This window comes from Mobula hypostoma, unplaced genomic scaffold, assembly GCF_963921235.1.
Source record: "Mobula hypostoma unplaced genomic scaffold, sMobHyp1.1 scaffold_64, whole genome shotgun sequence".
Lineage (NCBI taxonomy): Eukaryota > Metazoa > Chordata > Chondrichthyes > Myliobatiformes > Myliobatidae > Mobula > Mobula hypostoma.
In genome coordinates, this window is record NW_026948239.1 from 102,417 (window position 1) to 125,856 (window position 23,440).

General features: G+C 45.7%; 1 protein-coding gene across 6 annotated transcripts in view; it reads right to left on the reverse strand.

Moving 5' to 3' along the window:
* Positions 1–18,793, reverse strand: part of LOC134342135 (NACHT, LRR and PYD domains-containing protein 3-like) — a 33,190-nt gene extending 14,397 nt beyond the window's left edge. For 2 of the 6 annotated variants that reach the window (XR_010016954.1, XM_063040093.1), the window contains exons 1-4: positions 18,712–18,793; positions 7,929–8,096; positions 3,699–3,792; positions 939–1,220 (exon numbers count right to left, since the gene is read on the reverse strand). Coding sequence is in view for 4 of the 6 variants with exons in the window: in XM_063040093.1 (XP_062896163.1) it covers positions 939–1,220; positions 3,699–3,708 (292 nt within the window). In the remaining 2 variants the exon portion in view is untranslated. Of the gene's footprint in view, positions 1–938; positions 1,221–3,698; positions 3,793–7,928; positions 8,097–13,354; positions 13,460–18,711 lie in introns of those variants that run through there. The other 4 variants (XM_063040094.1, XM_063040097.1, XM_063040096.1 and 1 more) reach the window with 4 other exon arrangements.
* Between the last annotated feature and the right edge of the window lie 4,647 nt (positions 18,794–23,440).

Genomic DNA, 23,440 nt, shown 5'->3' on the forward strand with positions numbered 1-23,440 from the left:
CAGGTCACACATTTTTTATTCCTTTTTTTTTGGCGGCAGAACGCTCCTATGCATAAAATTGCTACAATATTGTACAAACATCTTTAGCACCCGAGCTATATATATGTCCTTAACAAATTTGCACAATGCTGTATGTACCGCCAACACAAGAAGCCACATTCACGTTGGAGGAACAACGCCTTATATTCCGTCTGGGTAGCCGCCAACCTGATGGCATGAACATTGACTTCTCTAACTTCCGCTAATGTCCCACCTCCCCCTCGCACCCTATCCGCTATTTATTTATATACACATATTCTTTCTCTCGGTCTCCTTTTTCTCCCTTTGTCCCTCTGACTATACGCCTTGCCCATCTTCTGGTGTCCCCCCCCCCCCCACCACTTCTCCTTCTCCCTGGGCCTCCTGTCCCATGATCCTCTCATATCCCTTTTGCCAATCACCTGTCCAGCTCTTGGCTCCATCCCTCCTCCTCCTGTCTTCTCCTATCATTTTGGATCTCCTTCTCCCCCTCACACTTTCAAATCTCTTACTAGCTCTTCCTTCAGTTAGTCCTAACGAAGGGTCTTGGCCCGAAACGTCAACGGTACCTCTTCCTAGAGATGCTGTCTGGCCTGCTGCGTTCACCAGCAACTTTTACGTGTGTTGTTTACAAGATGTTGCCTGGATTGGAGAACGCGCCTTATGAGAATGGGTTGACTGAGCTTGGCCATTTCTGCTTGGAGCCACCGAGGTTGAGAGGTGACTTGATAGAGGTGTATATGATGTTGAGAGGCAATGATAATGTGGAGAGCCAGAGGCTTTTACCCAGGGCTGAAATGACTAACAGGTGTGGCCACATGTACCACACCCACACATTTTCCCTCTCCTCTGAACACCCCTCACATTTTCCCTCCTCCCTCTCGCATTTTGCGAACACATAACCCTCATATTTCACTCACCCGTTCCTTGCTGGGGACTTGACAAATCCGTATTTAATGAACTTCCGAGCTGACAGACAGTCGCCTCACTTGTACCGGTTCCAGGGTCCTGATCAGTGTCTCTGTCGTCACTGTCTCTGGGCTGAATTTGCTCCACTTCCGCTGCGGCCGGACCGCATTCCATTGGGACATTGCTCTCAATCTGACCCTGCTCTGGTACCTTGTTTCCCGTGTCCCGATCATCTCCCCTCGATGAGCGGCCTCGTGAAAACCTCCCGAATACTTTCCATAACCAAAACCCACCTAAAATAAATGATGAATTGCAGTTTATACTAGAGTGATCTAGAACCGAGCAGAGCAAGAATTCACAATGGATGACGACAATAAGAACATGAGACATAGGAACAGGATTAGGACATCGATTCTGCTCCACCATTCAATCATGGCTGGTCTTTTCCCCCTCATCAACCCCATTTCCCGGTTTTCTTCCCGTTACCTTTGATGCCGTGTCCAATCAAGAACCCTCGGGTCTCTGCCTTAAATACACCCAATGACCCGGCCTCCACAGTTGCCTGTGCTAACAAATTCTACAAGTTCACCACACCCCGGCAAAAGAAATTTCTCCACGTCTCTATTTTAAAAAGATGCCCCTCTATTCTGAAGCTTTGTCCTCTTATCCCACACTTCCCCACCATGGGAAGCATCCTTTCCACGTCTATTCTCTCTAGGCCTTTCAACATTCAAAAGGGTTCAATAAGAACCCCCCAACTTTCAAAATTTGAGCGAGTACAGACCCAGAGCCATCAAACGATGGAGCCAAGACTATGGCTGAGCCGATTGGGAGTGGGACTGTACATTTGAATGTGAACCGTTCATCCTGCCAGGTGACCATCCCGAAAGCCGGTGACCAGACACATCCACTCCCAGAAAAAAGAACAGGATAGACACAGTGATACTGGTCACTGGCTGCGTAGTAACTGAACACACTGGTGTCCAGGGGATCTTAATGGAACGGTGTCAGGTGATACTGGGAAACATCACTGGGATGATTTTCTACAAGCAAAACTCTCCCCTCCCCGGCTCACAAACTGTCCAGTCACCTGTGTCACACACAGATCAGCCTCCTGATTACCCACTGCCCAGTCCCCTGGATCACATACTCTCCGTCCGCTGTGTCAAAGTGTCCGGCCCCCTGGGTGACAAAGTGACCATTACCTCTAATCTCACACTGTCCAGTCCCCCGAGTCACAGACTGATCATTCCCTTGAGTCACACACTGTCTGTCCCCAGGGTCACACACAGATCACACAGATGACAAACAGTTGGATCCCCTGGACAACATCCTCTCCGTACGCTTTGACATACAGTGTGCTGTACCCTAGATGACAGACTGACCATTGCCTTGACACTCGCACTTCCCAGTCCCGTGAGGAATCTGTCCATCACAATGACATCCATCCTGTGCCTACCTACGTGTATGAACATCTCCAGGTAATCGTGCATCTGTACCCTTGGTCACCCCCCCCCCACCCCCACAGTACTTTTCAGGTCCCTACAATTTACCATGCAACTTCTGTCCTGGGGTAACTTTACAAAGTGAAACCATTCCTTGGAGCACTTTCCATGTTCGTCTCAGTCCCCTTGTAAATTTACATAACCCCAATTCCCAACAATTTTGCTGCCATCTGCAAACTAATGAACGACATTAATATTATCTGCCAAACCTTTAATATAAAGAGGAAAAAGTGGACACGGCACCAATCCACACCACTGGACACAAGCCTCCAAACTGAATAGCACTCTATTATTAACCGTCTGATTCCTTCCACCTCGCCCGTTCCATATCCAATTGTCTGGCTTGCCCGCAAGGACATGAATACGGTGACATACATGTACTTTGATGATAAATACAGTGAACTTTGACCTTTCAATACTCCTGAGATTACAGGTAGACAATGTGTGGAGTTGACAGTTAGCATATTTGCCGTCATTAGCTGCAGCACAGAATACAGGAGCAGAGAGATCTTCTGACAAGTTTATAACCTGTTGGTTGGGCCAGTTGGAATAACGTATGCGGTCCTGGTAACAATACTACAGGAAGGATGTATTAGTACTGGAGAGATAGCCGATTGAAAATTTCAATTACAAAAGATTGAATCGGCTGAGAACGTTTTCTGATTCAGAGAAAATAATTTTCCTCCATAGATGCTGCCTGACCTACTGAGTTCCTCCATTTTGCGTGTTGCCCGCTCTAGTTCCCCTCTTGAAACTCCACGGGGTTCACTTTAATCCTACTCACCAATGCCATTACATTGTCCCGATAGCCGTCTTTGATTCCATGTTTGTTTTCTGCTCCTTTATATTTCCAGCGCCAGATCAGCGTTGAAGTTCCTTCAACGTACTTTGAGAAAAGCACCTTCACCATTTGTCCACATTCATTGGGGTATTAAAACACTGAAGCATTTCCTTACAATCATGTCTCCTGATCCTCAGCTATCCCCAACGATGGCAATGTTCTCAGCTCGGCTACAGATCTCCTCCTCCTTTCACTCAGATGAATCTTTGCACGGTGAGCGGAGTGATTCGACGATTACCGGTGTCACGTCGCTGCACTTGAACTGTTGGAGTGATCCATTACTCAAGGTTTCTTTATCACGGAATTCAGTGACCCTGTTTGATGTAATTTTTCTGTGCCCATTAGCATCTATGTAAGTTTCTTCATCTGAACTACTGTGCACCAACAGGGCAGAAGTTTAATTATAAAGATCCCAGTGAACATACCTGTAGCCATTCTGATTCTGACTGACTGTTGATTGTCGTCGTCTTGTGTACACTTTGGTCCCGGTGCAGGACAGCCCCACCTGCTGGTGATGCCCTGAATTACACAGAACAAGCAGACAGTGAGTCAATGAGATTACGATTACTTTGCAAATATGACACTATCTCCATCCCCTGTTTCAGAGCAGCAGTTGGCTTAGGGCCAACCATTCCTCGTTTCCATCAACTTCCATACCATGTCTGTATGTCTGTCCAGTGATATCTGGCGCATCTACGGAAGGAGTCACAGAGCAGCAGATCACAAATACAGACCATTCAGCCCAAAGAGACTCTGCCGACCACAGTGCTCACCGAGATAGTCCCAACTTCCTGTGTTGGACCCATTTCCATTTTGGCCTCTTGACTCCATCTACACATCCCAACTGCTTCTGGAATTATACAATTGTGCTGCCTCATCCACTTCCTCTGGCAGGTCCTTCCACATGATCACCAACCTCTGCATGTAACCGTTGCCGCTCGAGTCGCTTTTGGAATGTATTTACCACTCCTTGCGGTGCACCACTCGTTACCCACCTCAATCCTGAGAGGAAACTGTGAAACACCACTCTTTGCTTGCTACCTTCAAGATAATACTGAATCCATCTAACTCTCTATCCGTGGACTGCATGGGACCTTGTCTGCCAGCCGAACCCGCCGTGTGGCGTCTTGTCAAAGGTTTTGCGGAGGCCCATTGTACAACATCCACTTCCCTACTCTCATTGATACTCATCTTCAAAATCTTAAGAAGTATTGTCGAATACAACTTGCCACGCACAATCCCAAGGTGACTCCTGATCAGACTCTGCCGTTTGAAATGTCGGTGCATATTGTGGAAACTTATCTCTGGCACCTCCCCTACACTTTTCTCCACTCACCATCAAAAAGCCACAGTGGCGACCCGAAGTAAGACGATGTTTCACCAAATGCTCAAAAATCCTGTCCCCAGCTATCTGTTCCAAGAGTTTGCCGATCACCAATGTAACAGTCAGTGGTCTGTAATCCCCAGGATTATAGATATTATATTTATTGAATTAGGGAACAAACATTTGCCATACTCCAATACTGTGTTACTACTCCTTTGACCAGAGAGAGCACAGAGATTATTGTCAATGTTTCTGTGAACTCTTCTCTCACTTCCTGTAGTAACGTGGTGTATATTGGAAGTTTCAACAGCACCTCTTGTTTTTAACATTGCCGTGCTCCTATGCTAACGTCACAATAACTGTCCATCTCCTTGGTAACTCTGAAGCAAAGCATTCATTAAGCACCTCACCTATTATCCCATTCTCCAGGCATGTATCCATCTTCGCTCCTGAGTAGTCCTACCCTCAATCTATTTATCTTCCTCTTCTTCACCCACGCGTAGAACACATGGGGGCTTTCCTTGATCCTGCTTGCCAAGGACTTTTCAAGCCCCCTTCGACCTCTAAATCCCTTCTTACCTCCTTCCTGGCTCCCTTATAATTCTTTAGCGCCTTGCTTAAATGTTGTTTCCTAAACCTGAACAATGCTTCATATTTCCTCTTACCTGAATGTCCGTTATCCCTTGTGAACCATGGTTCATTTCTATAAACATTATTTCCCTGCCTGTGGACAGACCTATCCAGAACCCCATGTAAATGTTTCTGAAATAATTTCCAGAGTTCCATTGTGCATTTCCCTCAGAAAATGGTTTCCCAATTTACGTTTCCATGATGCTACGAATACCATTGTAATTATCCGTCCACTAATTCAATACGGTTTCGTATCGCCTCCTACTGTCTTTGACCAAGTTCATGATAAAAGTTGGAGTGTTGTGGTCACTATTTCAAAAAGGTCACCCATCGTGACATCTGCCTAATACTAGGTACAGTATGGCTTTTCCTCAAGTTGGCCCATTCACAGACTATGTCAGGAATCATTCACAACACATTGTGCCACATGGACCCCTTTTGGAATTAGGAGGTGGGAATAAACATCAAGAAAGTTTAGGTCAACAATGATAACAACTCTGTTGCATTTGCTCGTTTTCAAAATCTGTCAAGTTATCTGCTCCTTATTATTCCAGTGTCCTTGGGGAGGCCTATAGAATACTTCCAGAATGATACTGCTCGTACATTTTCTGACTTTCACCTACACGGAGTCTGTCGATAGTCCCTACATGATGTCCTCCGTTTCTGTAGCTGTGGTACCATCCCTGATTAGCAATGCCTTCGTCCCCCTTTCATCTCCCTCCATATGCATTCTGAAACATCTAAACCCTGGAGCACTAAACAGCCAATCCTGCCCTTGTAACGGTCAAGTCTGTCTAATTGCGATAACATGTACCATCCATGTACTGAACCATGTTCTAAGTTACTCTCATTCTCAATGTTAATTGTATTGAAGTAAACACACTGCAAACCATCCAACTGACCAAATGATGCCCTGTACAAAGCCGATCCTTCCACAGTCAATCTGAACATTGCATCTCTCCTTAGATCAGCCGCTCCATAATCTGACCTAACATTTTGGTTCCCATCCCACAGCGACTGTGTTTAAACCGACTCCAGCAGCTCCAGCAGACCAGGCTGCAGGGACACTCGTTCATCTCAAGTACTTCTAGGCTTCTTCGGTCTCACTCCAGCTATTCCCTACTTTCCTTCGTACAGAAATGCAATCTCTAGAGAACCACTGTTTGAGGTTTGAGTAAATAAGACTCACCAAACTTTCTCCTCACTGAATCAATGGAAACTCCGAGTCAGATGGGTTCTCTCCAGTTGGTGCTCTCAGTCCTCGGCCCAGAATGATAGCCCCCTTCACGTTTCTGACTTTCACCTACATTGATTTCCTCTGTTTATGTAGCAATGATACCATCCCTAATTAGTAAGACAATTCTCCCCAATTCAAACCGGCCCCCCCCCCATATGTATTATGAAACAACTAAAACCTGGAGCATCAAACACCAATCCTGCCCTTGTAACAGTCAAGTCTGTTGTAATGGTGATAACATACCATCCATGTTCTAAGTTACTCCTATTCTTATTACTTATTGTATTGAATTAAACACATTTCCAACTGACTACCTGATGCCCTGTCCACAACCGATCCTTCCACAGTCTCTCTAGACATTGCATCTACCTTTATATCAACTCTTCTATCATCTGACCAAACACTCCGGTTCCCATCCTGCAAGGACTGAGTTTAAACCGACCCCGGCAGCTCCAGCGGACCTGGCTTCAAGAATATTTGTTCATCTCAAATACAGATATAACCCATGCCTTTGGTACAGGGTCAAATGGGAACATAACTTCATTGTAAAACCTAATTCTGCTTCATCTCAGATTCGTAGGTTCTGACATTTATTAGTACTTGATGACGACAGGGTATGTAAATGCAAATTATTGATTAGCATTTGCTAGTTAGGACTGAATGAAATGTGGTGCTGGGACATTTGGCTTCGAGAGGGTTTGCTCTTAGCAAAGGCTTGCACGACCATATATTCGAAGGCAAGTATGTCATTACCATAATACGATAATACAAAGGAGCAGAAGTCGGCCATTGAGTCTGCTCCGCCATTTTATCATGAGCTGATCCATTCTCCCATTTAGACCCACTCCCCCGCCTTCTCACCATAACCTTTGATACCCTGGCTGCTCAGACACCTATCAATCTCTGCCTTAAATACACCCAATGACTTGGCCTCCACTGCTGCCCGTGGCAACAAATTCCATAGATTCACCACCCTCTGTCTAAAAAAAATTGTTTGCGTTTCTGTTCTGAATTGGCGCCCTTCAATCTTTAAGTCATGCCCTCTCGTACTAGACTCCCCCATCATGCCACATCCACTCTGTCCATGCGGAGGAATCAATGACATGTTGCTGCAGTTCATGGTAATTCCACATTTCTGCAGTCACTACAGCAGGAAACAACTGCGGCGTCTTCTAAAGAGTCAAAATTCTCAATGCATTTTGAGATAATTGTGACCTAACACAGCCAAGCAAGGAAACATCAGAAATGATGTTTGAAATGAGCAAATGATATGAGGGAATGTGCGTGGCTTCACAGAGCTGATGCTGACAGCACATTAGTAGATCTGGAATGATTGCAACTGGGCCTGATAGAGGCATAAATGGTATTTCTAGGCTTATTAAGTCTCACTTCAGCTATTTCCTACTTCCCATGATACAGAAATGTAATGTCTAAAGGACTAGCGTTTGAGTACATGAGACTCACCAAACTTTCTCCTGAGTGAATCAATGGAAACTGTGATTCAGAAGAGTTCTCTCCGGTTGGTGCTCTCAGTCCTCGGGCTGGTTCATTGTTGCTGTTCCCTCATCTTCAGTTGTGGTTTTCTTCCAGTTGTGGGCTTTTCTTCCAATAAATCTCTCAGCCCAGATCTAACTTTAAACAGAGAGATAATGAAGCATGTTACTAATACAAAGGAGAACAAAGCATTCGATTCATTGAAATTTTAATTTTGAACGGATATATAATGATCCAAGTGAAGAAATCTGTAACTGCCCCTCACACTTTACAAAACATGACATGGGATACAAAAGAACACACACAAAATGCTGGAGGAACTCATCAGGCCAGGCAGCATCTGCATGTCAATTCCACTCTCTTCCATAGATGCTGCCTGGCCTGCTGAGTTCCTCCAGCATTTTGTGTGTGTAACATCCACGCCCGGACAATCAGGCGGAAAGCAGTTACTTTCCCCAAGCACTAACCTTGATCACCAGCTCTACTCACTAACCCACCCTCCACACCCCACACACTACCAGTTTAACATCTCCTGACAGTTCTAGACTCTCCTGTGCCCAACATCACTTTGTGGACATACAACCAATGTCAGTCTCATATGTCCAGACTCTCCTGTGCCTAACGTCACTTTATGGACATGCAATCAATGTCAGTCTCATATGTCCAGACTCTCCTGTGCCCAACGTCACTTTATGGACATGCAATCAATGCTCTACAGCTATCTTACATTATGTATTGTCTTTTGTTTGTTAATGTGGTCTCCATCATTTTGTTTTTTTTTCCTGTCTTGCTTTGGATCCAGAGCAACAATTACCTTTTTCTCCTTTACACTTGCCTACTGGAATGACATTTAGCAATTTTGAATCTTGAACCCTCGGGAAAATACCTTGGCCAACCACATTATCTATACTCCCTCTTGATTTCATAAACTACAATGTCACCCTCATCCTCCTCTGGAATAAAGAACCAGCTCGGCCAACCTCTTCCTATGACTCGACCCTCTAGTCCAGGCAGCATCTTCAGCAATCTCGTCTGCACCCTCTCCAGATTGATAATATCTTTCCTACAGTAGGTTGAACACAACTGTACATAAGACTCTGCACCAACAATTTATATCACTGCAATATAATGCCATAATCCAGCACTCAACGCCCTAACTGATGAAGACAGGATGATTAAAGCCTTCTTTTTCACCCTCTATACTTGCACGCCGACTTTCAGTGAACTGTACTCTTGTACTCCCAGGTCGCTCTGCTCCACAACACTCGGTGCCCTCCCATTCACTATACCAGTCCCACCTAGTTTGACTATCCAAAGTGCACCATCTCTCACTTGTCCAAGTTGAAAACCATTTGACATTCCTCAGCCCATCTCCACAACTGACCAGATGTCTCTGAAATTCATTGTCACCTGTTGCCTTATCAACCAGTCTCCCGAATTTAGTCTCCCTGTATACCCATGACTGTGTCGCCACAGACAGCTCTAATCTGCTATTTAAATTTGTCGACGACACTACATTGATTGGCCTCCTTTCAAACAATAATGAGGTGGCCTACAGGGAGGAAGTCATCTCTCTGACACAGTGGTGGCAACATAACAACCTTTCCGTCGAATGTCGCAAAAAACAAAGGAGCTGGTTGTGGATTACAGGAGGAGTGGAGACGGGCTAACCCCTATTGACATCAATGGATCTGGGGCTGAGAGAGTAAACAGCTTTAAGTTCCTCAGCATCCACATCACCGAAGACCTCACGTTGTCTGTTTACACCAGCTATGTGGTGAAAGAGGCACATAAGCTCTTCTTTCACCTCAGACGGTTGAGGAAGTTCGGTATTGCCCCCCAAATCCTAAGAACTTCCTGTAGGGGACACAATTGAGAGCATCCTGACTGGCTGCGTCACTGCCTGGTATGGGAACTGTACTTCCCTTAATCGCAGGAACCTGCAGAGAGTGGTGCGGACAGCCCAGTGCATCTGTAGTTGTGAACTTCCCATGATTCAGGACATTTATTAGGACAGGTGTGTAAAACGGGCCCGAAGGATCATTGGGGACCCGAGTCACCCCAATCACAATCCATTCCAGCTGCTACCATCCGAGAAACGGTACAGTAGCATAAAAACCAGGACCTACAGGCTCCAGGACAGCTTCTTCCACCGGGCTATCAGATTAATTAACTCACTTTGATTTGAGGTAATCTATATTATATGGACTGTTCAATTTATTTTAAATTATTATAAATTACTTTGATTGCACAATGCACATTTAGACCGAGAAGATTTTTATTCCTCACATATGTGAAGGATGTAAGAAATCAATTCAATTTAATTCAATTCAGTTCAAACTTGCAAATCGTGCCATGTACATTCATATACACATCAATGGTATGAATACTGAATTACAGAGGTCTCGACACTGACACACACATCCCACTCATCACAGGCCTCCATTCACAAAATCCATCTTCAGTCATCACCCTCGGCTTCCTGTCATTGAGCACAGAGTGAGTCCACCTCTCCAGCTCCCCGTGAATCCCACGTGACTGAACCTTCCAGATCAGCTGCCATGCGGGATCTTGTTACAGACTTTACCAAAGTTCAGATGAACAACATCACTGTCCAATTTCACCTAACTCCCTATTTAACTCTTAAATAATCTACAAAATACTTGACAGATATGATGTCCCACTGGGTGGTGTAGACGGTGATTTCCTCATAACCAATGTCCAACCGCCCGAGACTTCAGATTCACTGCAGACTGAGAAAATTACGATCCCAGCTGTCAAATTATCAACCTGGACTGAAGCCCGTATACTCCCAGTTCTATATCATCAGAGTCACCAGCCCAACATTATCACCTATGCAAAGACACCTTGGTGCCGGCGATTTACCGTGGTCTTCCTGCCATTTCCGATTCACAAACTAAGGTGGAACTGGAACCTAATGACCCCCTGCCAGGGCCGGGGCTCAGGCTGGTTCCCCGGTCTTTATAGAGGATGCGGATACACTTCAACCTGTCCCCAGCAGCTAAACCAAACACATTTGATTACATTCTTCTTGCTGTGTGGGATCTCACCCAGCACAGCTGGCTGCCATGTTTCCCGCAGTGTAGCAGGAACAAAATGTAAAATTATAAAGTAGAAAATGCTGGAAACTCAGTTCATCAGACTACATCTCTGAAAGGACAAATAGTGGAAGAACCAGTTTCAGAAATGAGACTGCCCGAGATGCTGCCGATTTGCTGAGTGTTTCCAGTATTTTCTCCTCCTTACTTTAAAGTTCCTGCAACGGTAGTATTTTCCCCCTCTTCATTTTAATGCACAAATAGTAACTGATTGTAAAATATCAACAACACCCTAAACTGTAAAGGCCACCTCACCCCAACCAATTTGTTAGTCTCAGTTCATTCTGACCCTGGTGTAATACATCCCGTACAGTCAATGCTCACAGCATCCTTTCCTCCCACTGTCATTCTGTTACATTTGTTAGTCTCAGTTCATTCTGACCCTGGTGTAATACATCCCATACAGTCAATGCTCACAGCATCCTTTCCTCCCACTGTCACTCTGTTACATTTGCTCCTGAGGCCACTGTCTCTACGCTGAGAGGCGGTGACCACAGAGTGATAAAATGTGCAACACTTGCTGCAGCTCTGACAGGCTGTTACCCTGGAAACAGAGGAAGTGGTTCACCGAAAATAACCGAAAAAGGAAATAACAAACTCAACATCAGATGCTCTGAGCTCCATTATTACTAAGATTAACACTGCCGCCACTTTGTAACGGTGAAAGTTAAATTGAAATGGCTGCTTTTACCCTGCCATGTGCTGCATTCAATTAAACCTCTGGTAGCTCCAGCTATCAAAAAACCAATCCGGGAAAAGATGCAAAGCAAAACTTCACAATGAAGACAAAGTTTGAAAGAGAGATTGCTGAAATATATTGCAGCAATAGGATGCAGACTGGACAGAGATTGAACAAGATGGGAGGGGCTGAGCAGATGGAACCAGATGGGAGAAGCGGATCAAGGCCGATCTCTGATGGTCCTCCAGCAAAACACAGATCCTGAAATAATGGTACGCATTAGTAGATAGCAGATTGCAATATAACAAAGCCAGAACAAACAGTAAGAACTTCGGTATATGCCCTTTTCTACTCTACAAGCTTTATCAATTCACCGCAGAAAGTATCCCATCCGGGTACTTCACACGGCTACCGCTATTTCTTTAACTGAATGAAGTAGCGGAGAACTGTGGACACAGCTGAGTCCATCATAGAAACCAAACTCCCCTCCATGGACTCAGTCTACACTTCCCACTACCTCAGTTAAGCAGCCAACATAATGAAAGATCACCACAACCCTGAACATTTTCACTTCTCACCCTACCACAGGGGCGATGATAAAATAAAAGAGAAACATACCACCAGGCTCTGGGACGGCGTCCATTCTGATGTTATAAGAGAACTGAATGTTCCCCAGCGTGACGAGTGGACTCCTGACCTCACAGTCTAAATCGATGTGACCTTGCACCACATATCTACCTACACTGCACTTTCTCTGTAACTGTAATGAGTTGTTACACTCTGGTATATTTTGCCTCTATGTACTGCTGTAACGTATTGATCTGTGCGGTTAATACCGAAGACACGATTTTCACTGTACCTCTGTACATGTAAAACAAAATAAAGATTCCCCATTTTAATCGTGTGGAAATATTAGACAGCCTGGGTTGCTCCTTTGGAAATTCTGGAGATAGTGTACACAATTCCGAGAAACCCAGATAAATGAAACAACACTTAATTCCCGCATTAATAGGCTCATATATCGGGAAACACTGGCTGCATTTCGGCAAGTCGTTGCAATGGAAAGAAGATGGAAATAAACTTCCCAGTCCCCCGAGAGGCCGTGAGAGATCCGGATCTCACTGTCCTGTCTGAACGGGCGATAAATGAAACTACTCATACACGTGGATCAGTGTCCCGAGGGTGTGATTACTCTGTTGAACCCTCGCGTCTGCAAGAACACAACAGGCCGAACGGCCTATTCCAGTGTGCTGGAAATATGTAAAACAGTTAAAGACCCCAGGCATCGATCCAGGTGAAGTTTGGATCCGAGACCGGGACGGGTGATGGAGGTAAAGTTCCCCAGGTACATCTTAATGGATGTGATCAGTCTCGGCTTCACCACCTCATCCCGCTCCTGGGACCAGAACAACCGGGGCTGAGCGGCGGCTCATCTCAGGCGGTTCGGTGTGACGGTCCCATAAGCCGAACCGACCACGACGGGTTGTGTCCAGGAAGTGGGACGAGGCCGCCAGTTCGAGGAAGTTAACGGGACGCTCTGCCCAACATCAGCAACCCCCCCCCCCCCCCACGCCACCGGGATCGACATCAGCACTCACCGATGGGAAATTGTCGGTCGTGTTCACACCCAGTGACCCATGAGAACTTGATCAATTTGTCCCGCAGACAGCGATCGGTTCACCGGCTCCCAGCCGACGATTCGCTTCAGCAGAGAACGGGAAGGAATCACCGCCCATCCGGGGACTGTGAGAGCGGGGGCGGGGGCGGGGCCTCGGCAGCGGCGGGCTGAGGCGGGGACGGGGCCTCGATAATAAAACCCCGCAGATGCTGCAGATCTGCGTTTGAAATGGGAGCGAGAAACGGGATCACGTGACGGGTGGAGGGTCTCCCATCTGAACCGGTGACTCTGCTCCTCGCCCCTCACACGCTTCCCAACCCACCGCAGCGTTTTACATGTTATTTCATTTTTGCACCAGCTACATTTTTAATTTTTCCCTCTGTGTCTTCCCCGTCCCCATCGCCCCACCTCCCGGTTCTCCGAGTTACGGTTTCGATTCCCATCTCGGTCCGATGCACAATTCCCACCCGAACAGGAACTGTGCAGGTTTCATGGAAATCACTTCTGTGCTTATAAGCACTAATTTCTATTCACATTCCTCCGGAACCTCGCTGGACAGGAACACTGAAACATCAAGTGAGAAACAGCAGGAGGTGGCCATTCAGCCCCTCAAACCATCAACAAGATGTCGGCTGTTCTCCCATCTCAGTCAAGTGTTTTTGTCCGATCCACAGTTGCTCGATCCCTTCGGTCCCCACACATCTGCCGGCCTCTGTTTTGTGTGAAGACGATCACTGAGACTTCATCGTCCTCCAATGATCAGTCTGGTGAATCTCTAAAACAAACACTCTCTCGCTCCTTAGGTAATCCTCCATGGATTTAAATACCATTTCTGCAGCCCCATGTTGCCCCAACCACTCACCTCCCACCCCCGTCACTATTTCCACCTTCCCACCTCCCTCCTCACCTGGATCCACCTCTCACTCCCCAGCTCTTGCCCCATCCCCACCCCTCACCTCTTTTCTCTGACTATTTCCCGTCCACTCTCAGTCCAGAGGGAGGGTCCCAGCCCAAAATATTGTAAATTGATTTCCCTCCACAGATGCTGCCCGACCCATTGAGTTCCGCTGGCGTTCTGTTCTTTGGTCTGCATAACCCATATTGGTATGGGGAGAATATTCCAGATATAATCTCAACAAAGCCCACATAATTATTACGGTAATTACTCTGGACAACAAAGGTTTTGCTTCCTCAACCTTCAGATGTATCTTCTGAATTTTGCGCTACTGATCGTGAAAACCACCATGAAATTTCCCTATCACGCTCCATTTTTTGAAATCACTAATGTTTATTATTTCAATTCATAATTTAAGTCAATTAAAATGTTGCCTACAATGTAAGTTGGCAAGTTTCCTATCTTGTCCAGGCGTGCTTAGGCGGCGCGGCTACTGCACGGCAGGACAGGTTTTTGTAAATATTATTGGGTTCAGGACTGTAAGGATGGAATTTTCTATCATCAGGCACAAACATTTCTATGAAGGATTTTGATATTCCAGACAGATGCTTCCCAGAATAACTGATGCCAAGATTAAAGAAAGCATTTTTGTTGGTCCACAAATCAAACAGGTCATCAATGACAAGCAATTTGAAGAATTTCTAGTGGGACCGGAGAAAATCACATGGAAGGCATTCAAGGAAGTTGTTGAAATTTTTCTCGGCATCTACAGAGCACCAAACTACATGCAGCTGGTTGAAAGCATGCTTCAAACATAGAAAACCATGAAATGCAACATGTCACTAAAGATTCATTTTCTGCATTCCCATTTAGATTTCTTCCCTGAAAATCTTACTGCTGTTATTGATGAGCAAGGTAAAAGGTCTCACCAGGACATTGCGGTCATGGAGAGAAGATACCAGGGCAACTAGAATTCATCAATGCTGGCGAATTATTGTTGGACACTAAAGCGAGAAGGCTCAGACACTGAGTACAAATGAAAATCATTAACAAAATAATTTTAACTTAGTTGAGCTATTGCATAGCATCAGTACCATATGCAATTAAACACATTATATTCAACAAAACTTAATTTGTTATTTCTCCAAATTCCTGTGTGATACAAGTAGTCTGAACTTATATTTCTGTTCATCTCCAAGCAGTCTATCATCAACAAAAAAATTCTGAGGGAGCAACACTTTTGAAGAAAAAATGTTGTCCATACCTCACTTAAACACGAGAGAACCTGCAAATGCTGGACATTCAAAGCAACACACACAAAATGCTGCAAGAACTCAGCACATCAGGCAGTGTCTATGGACAAGTGTAAAGAGTCGACATTTTCGGCAAAGAGTCTTCTTCATTACTGAGGAGGGATGGACAAGATACCTGAATAAAACTTTGCGGGAGGAGGAGAAAGAGGCGAGCTGGACGGTGATAGTGAAGTCACGTGTAGAACAAGTTAACGGCTGGAGAAGAGAGAATCGGAGAGTGTCAACAGGAGAAAGGAAAGGAGGATATCTAGAGGAAAGTAATAGGCTGGTGAGCAGAAATGGAAGTTCAGAGTGGGGCATAGAGAAGTGTGAGGGGTGGGGCTTGTTTATTGGAAGGAGAATTCAATACTCATGCAATCGGCTTGGAGACTACCCAGATAGATTGTTTATTTTCAATGCACAGATTGTAGCTGTTTGCAAAATGTTTGTGACACACTAAAATGCTCAAACCATTTGTGTAAATGCCACTTTCACCCCTCCAATTTGTTAGTTCCTCAGTTCATCCTGACCCTGGTGTAACAGATTCCATCCAGTCAATGCTCAACCTGTCATCCTTTCCTCCCACTGTCACTCTGTTCCATTTGCTCCTGAGGCCACTGTCTCTACGCTGAGAGGCGGTGACCACAGAGTGATAAAATGTGCAACACTTGCTGCAGCTCTGACAGGCTGTTGCCCTGGAAACGGAGGAAGTGGCTCACCGAAAATAACTGAGAAACGAAATAACAAACTTAGTATGAGTTTCATAGTGACAAGGATCAACACTCCAGCCATTTTGTAACGGAGAAACTAAAATTGTAATGCCTGCTTTTACCCTGCTTCGTGCTGTATTCAATTAGACCTCTGGTAGTTCTTGTTAACAAAGGAAAAAAAAACAACAAAAACACACAAAAAAAAAAGAAAATAAAACAACAACGATTCCTGAAAATTCAATGAAGTAAAAGGCGGAAGAGAACACTTTACAATGATGACATAGGTCAGAAGAAAGTTTGCTGATACTGATCATTGAGGTATCCTAAAATGACACAGCTAGAACAAACAATAAGAAATTTGGCATATGCCCTTTGCCCCTGACCAAACTTTATCAATGAGTCATGGAAAGTATCCGATCTGGATACTTCCCGCCTTCGTACGGCTGCTGCTCTGCCCATGAGAAGTTGAAACATCAGAGAACTGTGGACACAGCTGAGCACAACATAGAAACAGGCCGCCCCCACCTCCCCATGAACTGTCTCTATATTTCCCGTTGCCTCAGCAAAACAGGAAACAGAATCAAAGTTCTCCACAAACCTGGACATTCTCACCTCTCCCCACCCATCCGGTGGAACATTAAAAAAAAACAGAAAACATACCACTCGGCTCAAGGATGGCCTCCATTTTGCTGTTATATCAAATTGAATGTTCCCAGTCTGATAAGACACAGCTTAATAAGATGGACTGTCGACCTCACTATCTAACTCCATGTGACCTTGGACCATATGTCTGCCTGCACCGCACTTCCTCTGTAACCATAATGATTTGTTACATTCAGTTATTGTTTTACCTTCCATCACCTCAATGTTCTGTTGTAATGTATTGATTACTATGGATGGTTCGCAAGACAGGTTTTTCACTATACCTCGGTACATGACAATAATAAACGATTCCCCACTTTAATTGTGTGGAAGCATCAGAGAGAACGAGCTTTTCCTCTGGAACATCCGTAGAGAGTTTTCACTAAAGTGTACACACTATTGAGGAACCCACATAGAAATATAGAAACATAGAAAATAGGTGCAGGAGTAGGCCATTCGGCCCTTCGAGCCTGCACCGCCATTCAGTACGATCATGGCTGATCATCCAATTCAGAAACCTGCACTTGCCTTCCCTCCATACCCCCTGACCCCCGTAGCCACATGGGCCATATCTAACTCCCCCATAAATATAGCCAATGAACTGGCCTCAACTGTTTCCTGTGGCAGAGAATTCCACAGGTTCACCACTCTCTGTTTGAAGAAGTTTTTCCTAATCTCGGTCCTAAAAGGCTTCCCCTTTATCCTCAAACTGTGTCCCCTCGTTCTGGACTTCCTCAACATCGGGAACAATCTTCCTGCATCTCGCCTGTCCAATCCCTGTAGGATTTTATACGTTTCAATAAGATACCCCCTCAATCTTCTAAATTCCAACGACTATAAGCCCAGGCGAACCAGTCTTTCATTATATGAAAGTCCTGCCATCCCAGGAATCAATCTGGTGAACCTTCTTTGTACTCCCTCTATGGCAAGGAAGTCTTTTCTCAGATTAGGGGACCAAAACTGCACACAATACTCCAGGTGTGGTCTCACCAAGGCTTTGTACAACTGCAGTAGTACCTCCCTGCTCCTGTACTCGAATCCTCTTGCTATGAATGCCAGCATACCATTCGCCTTTTTCACCGCCTGCCTGTACCTGCATGCCCACTTTCAATGACTGGTGTATAATGACACCCAGGTCTCGTTGCACCTCCCCTTTTCCTAATCGGCCACCATTCAGATAATATATATATACACACACACACATAAATGGAATACGCTTAATTCTCACATTAATATGGTCATATACCCGGAAATATCGGCAAGTGGTAACAGGGGAATGGAATCAAGAACAAAATGCCCAGACAGAAAGAGATGACGGCACAGATCTGGGTCTCACTACTGGTCTCAACGGGGGAAAGATAAAACTCCTCATACACGTGGGGAAATGCCCCGAACGTGGAGTTACTGTCATTAATCTTCTCTGTCTGCAAGAGCACGACAGGCCGAATGGCCGCTTCCTGTGTACTGGAACTATGTAAAACAACTGTCGACCCCGGGCATCGCCGCAGGTGAAGTTTGGATCCGCTACCGGGCCGGGTGATGGACATAAAGATCCCCGGGTACAACTCCACAGATGGGAGTGGTTCCAGCATCCCGCTTCATCCCGCTCCCAGGACTAGAGCAACAGGGGCTGAGCGGAGGCTCATCTCCGGCGGCTCGGTGTGAATGTCCCACAACCCGGATCGACCCCGGCAAGTTTTGGCCAGCAACCCGGACCGAAACCGCCTGTCCGGGTGAGTTAACGGGACTCTCTGCCCATCGTCAGACATCCCCGCTCGGGACCGGCCTCAATACTCACCGACGGGAGCTTCCCCCGCAGACAGTCAATCTTCCCCCGGCTCCCCGCCGACGATCCGCATCAACACTGAACGGAAAGGAAACCACCGACTATCGAGACTGAGCATGCGCAGTATGAGCTCCGCGTCTCCAGCGCTGTGGTGGGCGGAGAGCGGTGGTGGGGGGGCGGACACAAACCTGCAGATGCTGCAGCTCCGCGGTAAACGGGATTGGTGAATCTCTCATGTCAATATTAGAATCAGGTTCAATATCACCGGCGTGTGTCATAAAAATGTGTTGTCTTTACTGCAGCAGTACTAAGTAACACATAATAACAGAGAAAAACTGTGAACTACGATAAGTACATGTGTGTGTGTGTGTGTGTGTGTGTGTGTGTGTGTATGTACAAATAAGTACGTGTGTGTGTGTGTACAAATAAGTACGTGTGTGTGTGTGTACAAATGTTTGAGCAGCACAGATGAATACAAGAGGTTCAATTCTCCCATAAATAGGGTCATACATCGGGAAACAGTGGCTACACTTCAACAGGTCATAACTGTAAAATGGACTGAAAAACAAATGCCCACCCACAGTGGGAGGAGGTGACTGATCTGGACGCCACCGCCTTGTCTGAACGGACGAGAGATGAAAGATGAAAGAGGGGGATAGTCCCGGCATCACCGCCTCATTCCTCCCTCGCCGGTCAGGACGAGAACAACAGGGACTGAGCGGAGGCTCATTTCGGACGGCTCGCTGTGAAGATCCCACAACCCGGACCGACGCCGGCAGGTTCTGCTCCAGGAAGCGGGGCGAGGCCGCCATTTCGGAGAAGTTAACGGGACTGACTGCCCAACATCAGGCCTCCCCGCTTGGGACCGGCCTCGATACTCACCGATATAAACTTGATGTCTTCACCCCGCAGTCAGCGATCCCTTCCTCGGCTCAGTAAAGCAGAGCGGAGAGCGGGACTTGGGAAACAAACCCGTGTTACGAACCAGCAGCAACAGATTACACATGGAGTCTGGTTTTGTTGTTAAAACCATTATCTTTATTAGTAACTACTTATAATATCTTAACTTAAGCAGGATAAAGAAAAGTTAGCAGTGTTACGTAGGTATATATGTATGTGGTTTCCAGGGTAACAAACTTGGAAACAAAGCTAGATTCTCACGAGGGTAAAATATGAAAGTTCAGTTGTCCACGAAGTGAATGATGGGAGAGAGAGAGAGAGATATCTGTAATCCAAGGCAAATGTAGAGAGAAGGCGGTCACGTCGAATTTCACAGATAAACGAAAGAGACGTCGTCGAAGATCTTATCCGTTGAATCGATCCAAAGTCCACTCAAATATATCACCAAAGTGACCTGTCACAGGAATGTCGTCTTCAAGTGGTTACCACATCATATACCCAGGCAAGGGTTAACTTCGAGTGGTCCCACAGGACATTCCTGAACCCACTCCGGTAGATTATAGGAACTGTGAGACACGCTCATCTAGAGTAAACCTGCCCCGGCAGTTCTTAGTTCCAACTCTTACTCAGACTGCGAGAGTAGCTGTGCTCTCTCTCTCTCCCTCTCTCTCTCTCTCTCTCTCTCTCTCTGTCTCTCTCTCTCTCTCTCTCTCTCTCTCTCTCTCTCCCACTCTCTCTCCCCTCTCTCTCTCTCTCTCTCTCTCTCTCTCTCTCTCTCTCTGTCTCTCTCTCTCTCTCATTTTAATCTGCACAGACTGCGAGAGCTGGTGACTGACGTCACAGTCCCGCCTCACTCCCGCGCTCTTAAAGTAACAGTCCACAGTGCGAACCCGCAGGCTCGTCACACCCGCAACTGCTGCACATCTGCGGTAATGTGTGATCACGTGACCGATGGGAGGGTCTCCCCTGACAATCTCAGAATCTGGTTTAATATCACCGGCAATGTCGTGGAACGTGTTATCTTTACGGAAGCAGTACGATGTAATTCATCATAGACGATAACATTAAATTTATACGTGTGTGTGTGTATATATAAAATTAAATAAGAGTGCAAAATTTAAATTAAAGCGTAATTAACCGATTCTCCACTTTAGTTGTGTGGAAATATAAGACAGCCTGGATTGCTGATTTGGATCTTCCAGGGGGAGGTTAAATGTACTGTACACATTTGTGAGAAGCGCAACTAAATGGAAAAGTTGTTAAATCTCGGAAAGATGCGGTCATAGAAACATAGAAAACATACAGCACAATACAGGCCCTTCGGCCCACAAAGCTATGCTGAACATGTCCCTACATTCGAACTACCTGGGTTTTACACATAGCCCTCTATTTTTCTATAGCTGCATGTAGTCATCCAGGAGACTATTCAAAGACCCTCTTGTTTCCGGCTCCACCACCGCCACCGGAAGCCCATTCCACGCACTCACCACTCTCTGCGTAAAAGTCTTACCCCTGACATCCCCTCTGTACCTGCTTCCAAGCACCTTAAAACTATGCCTTCTCGTTCTAGTAATTTCAGACCTGGGAAAAAGCCTCTGACTATCCACACGATCAATGCCACTCATTATCTTGTACACCTCTAATAAAGATGATTGAGGTCGAATCGTTCGGATAGAGATGGTGCTCAGTACTCGGTGTCGGAGGGCTGATCGGAGGCTCGAAGTTTTCTGAAGACTCAGAGTTGACTGTGGTCGGGCATGGCAGGGAGAGTTTTCTTCCTTCTCCCGTCTGCGTGAGATGTGGACTGTTCTTCATCAAGTTATGGTATTGTTGCACTGTTGTAACTACATACTATAATTATGTGGTTTTGTTAGTTTTTTCAGTCTTGGTCTGTCCGGTGTTTTGTGATATCACACCGGAGGAAATATTGTATCATTTCTTAATGCATATGACCAAATGACAATAAAAGAGGACTGCGAGTCTTCATAATCTAATTCTATAAATTATCCAGCTGCTGCTGGGTGGTCAGATTAAATCGGTTATTCCTCTCAGCCCTATTTCTCGGAGCACCGTAACTGCAGATTTCAAGTATAATTGTAAAGTGTGCCGAAATTTCGACCCTCCTTGTGGAACACGGCTGCCTGCTGGCTTCCAGCCGGAATTCACTCTAATCATCTGCCTTCTGTGAGTAACCGAATTGTGAACCAACCAGCCAGGTTTCCCTGGATCACCTGCCTCCTGACTTTCTGAATGAGTCTACTATGGGGAACTGATCAAACGCCTGAACAAAATTAATGCACCCACATCGACTGTTCTGATTCTTCTGTTTGTTTTAATTTCACTTTTTCAAATAATTCTGTCTGGCTCAGAAAGGACAACATGCCATGTTGTCTCTCCGTAGATAGACTACGTTTCTCCAAATATTCATTAATTTCCTCTTCAATAATCCTCTCCAGTAGTTTACCCACTACTGATGTCAGACTCCCTGGTCTATAATTCCAAGAAGTATCCCTGTTATCTTTCGTCAACAAATGAATAACGTTTTTCAACCTCCAATCATCTAGTTTTACTTCCGTGGCCAGCGAAGACACAAATATCCTGTCCAAAACCTCTGCAGTAACTTCTCTCGCCTTCCAAAATTACCCGGACTCTATCCCTTCCGGTATCGGGGAATCATCCATCATAATGGTTTCCATGTTTCCAGCGCGTCCTCTTTCTCGGCGTCGGCATGATCTGGCGTATTTGCCTTTTGACGCTGTGTTCACATTCTTCAATGTATTCAGTGAGGAGCTTCACTGCCTCCTTGGACTCCGGACACAAGTTTTCCTCTGATCTGCCCACACTCTCTGCAGTCTCCTCCTGTTCTTCACAGTGCAACTCCGCCAAGGCCTTCTCAAGCCCCCTTCTAAAGCTTCTAAGTCCATTGCTAAATTCTTTCTTGTCTGCACTGTGACTCGCCATAGCCCTATCTGATCCTTTCTTCCTAAATCTTATGTATCTTTCTTTCTTCCTCTTGAATTGTTCCAATCTTCTTATCTCCCAGAGTTACTTTACACTATCATCCTTTCCCTGTCTGAAAGAGACAAGCCTATAATGAACTCCATGTTCCTTCAAAAATCTCCACATTTCTGTTGCGCATTTACCCGAGTGCATCATTTCCCAACTTCCAGCCAGGTAGCACCATACATCGCAGACACCCAATTAAATACATTCCATGCTCCCTGGTCCTATCCCCGCGCAAGATAAATGTCGGGGAGTCCTGCCCTATCGTTCTGAAATGCTGACCCGCGGAGAGATCTGTCACCTGATCCGTTTCCTTTTCTAATATTAGATCCGGTATGGACTGTTCGCTGGTCCGCGTGTCTTCTTATAGTGACATGAATCCTTCCTGGACACACTGAGAAATTATGCCATAGGTAAACCGTTTACCCTGGGGAGGTGCCAAAGAATATTGTGGAAGTTTCATTTACCCGTCCCAATAGCATGACACATGTCGATGTTCCCCTCCCGATCGGTTCCTCACTGTTCCCGATGCGTTTTTTTTTGTTAATCTGGTGGGCGGCTGTATAGAACACTCCAAATGGGGAGATCGCGCTCTTCATGTTTCTGTGTTCGTCTCACAGTCTATTAACAAACGATCGCTCCACGTTGTCCTCCCTTTCTGCATCTGCGATACTATCCCTGGTTTACAATCGCTCTCCCTTAACACTCTATTACCCGACCCTGTCCGTCATTCAACATCTAAAACGCGGAAAGTCCTGCAGCCATCCCTGCCCTTGTGACAGTTGAGTATCTGGGATAGTTTGCAAACTATTTCAACCATTGTAACAATCACGCCAGT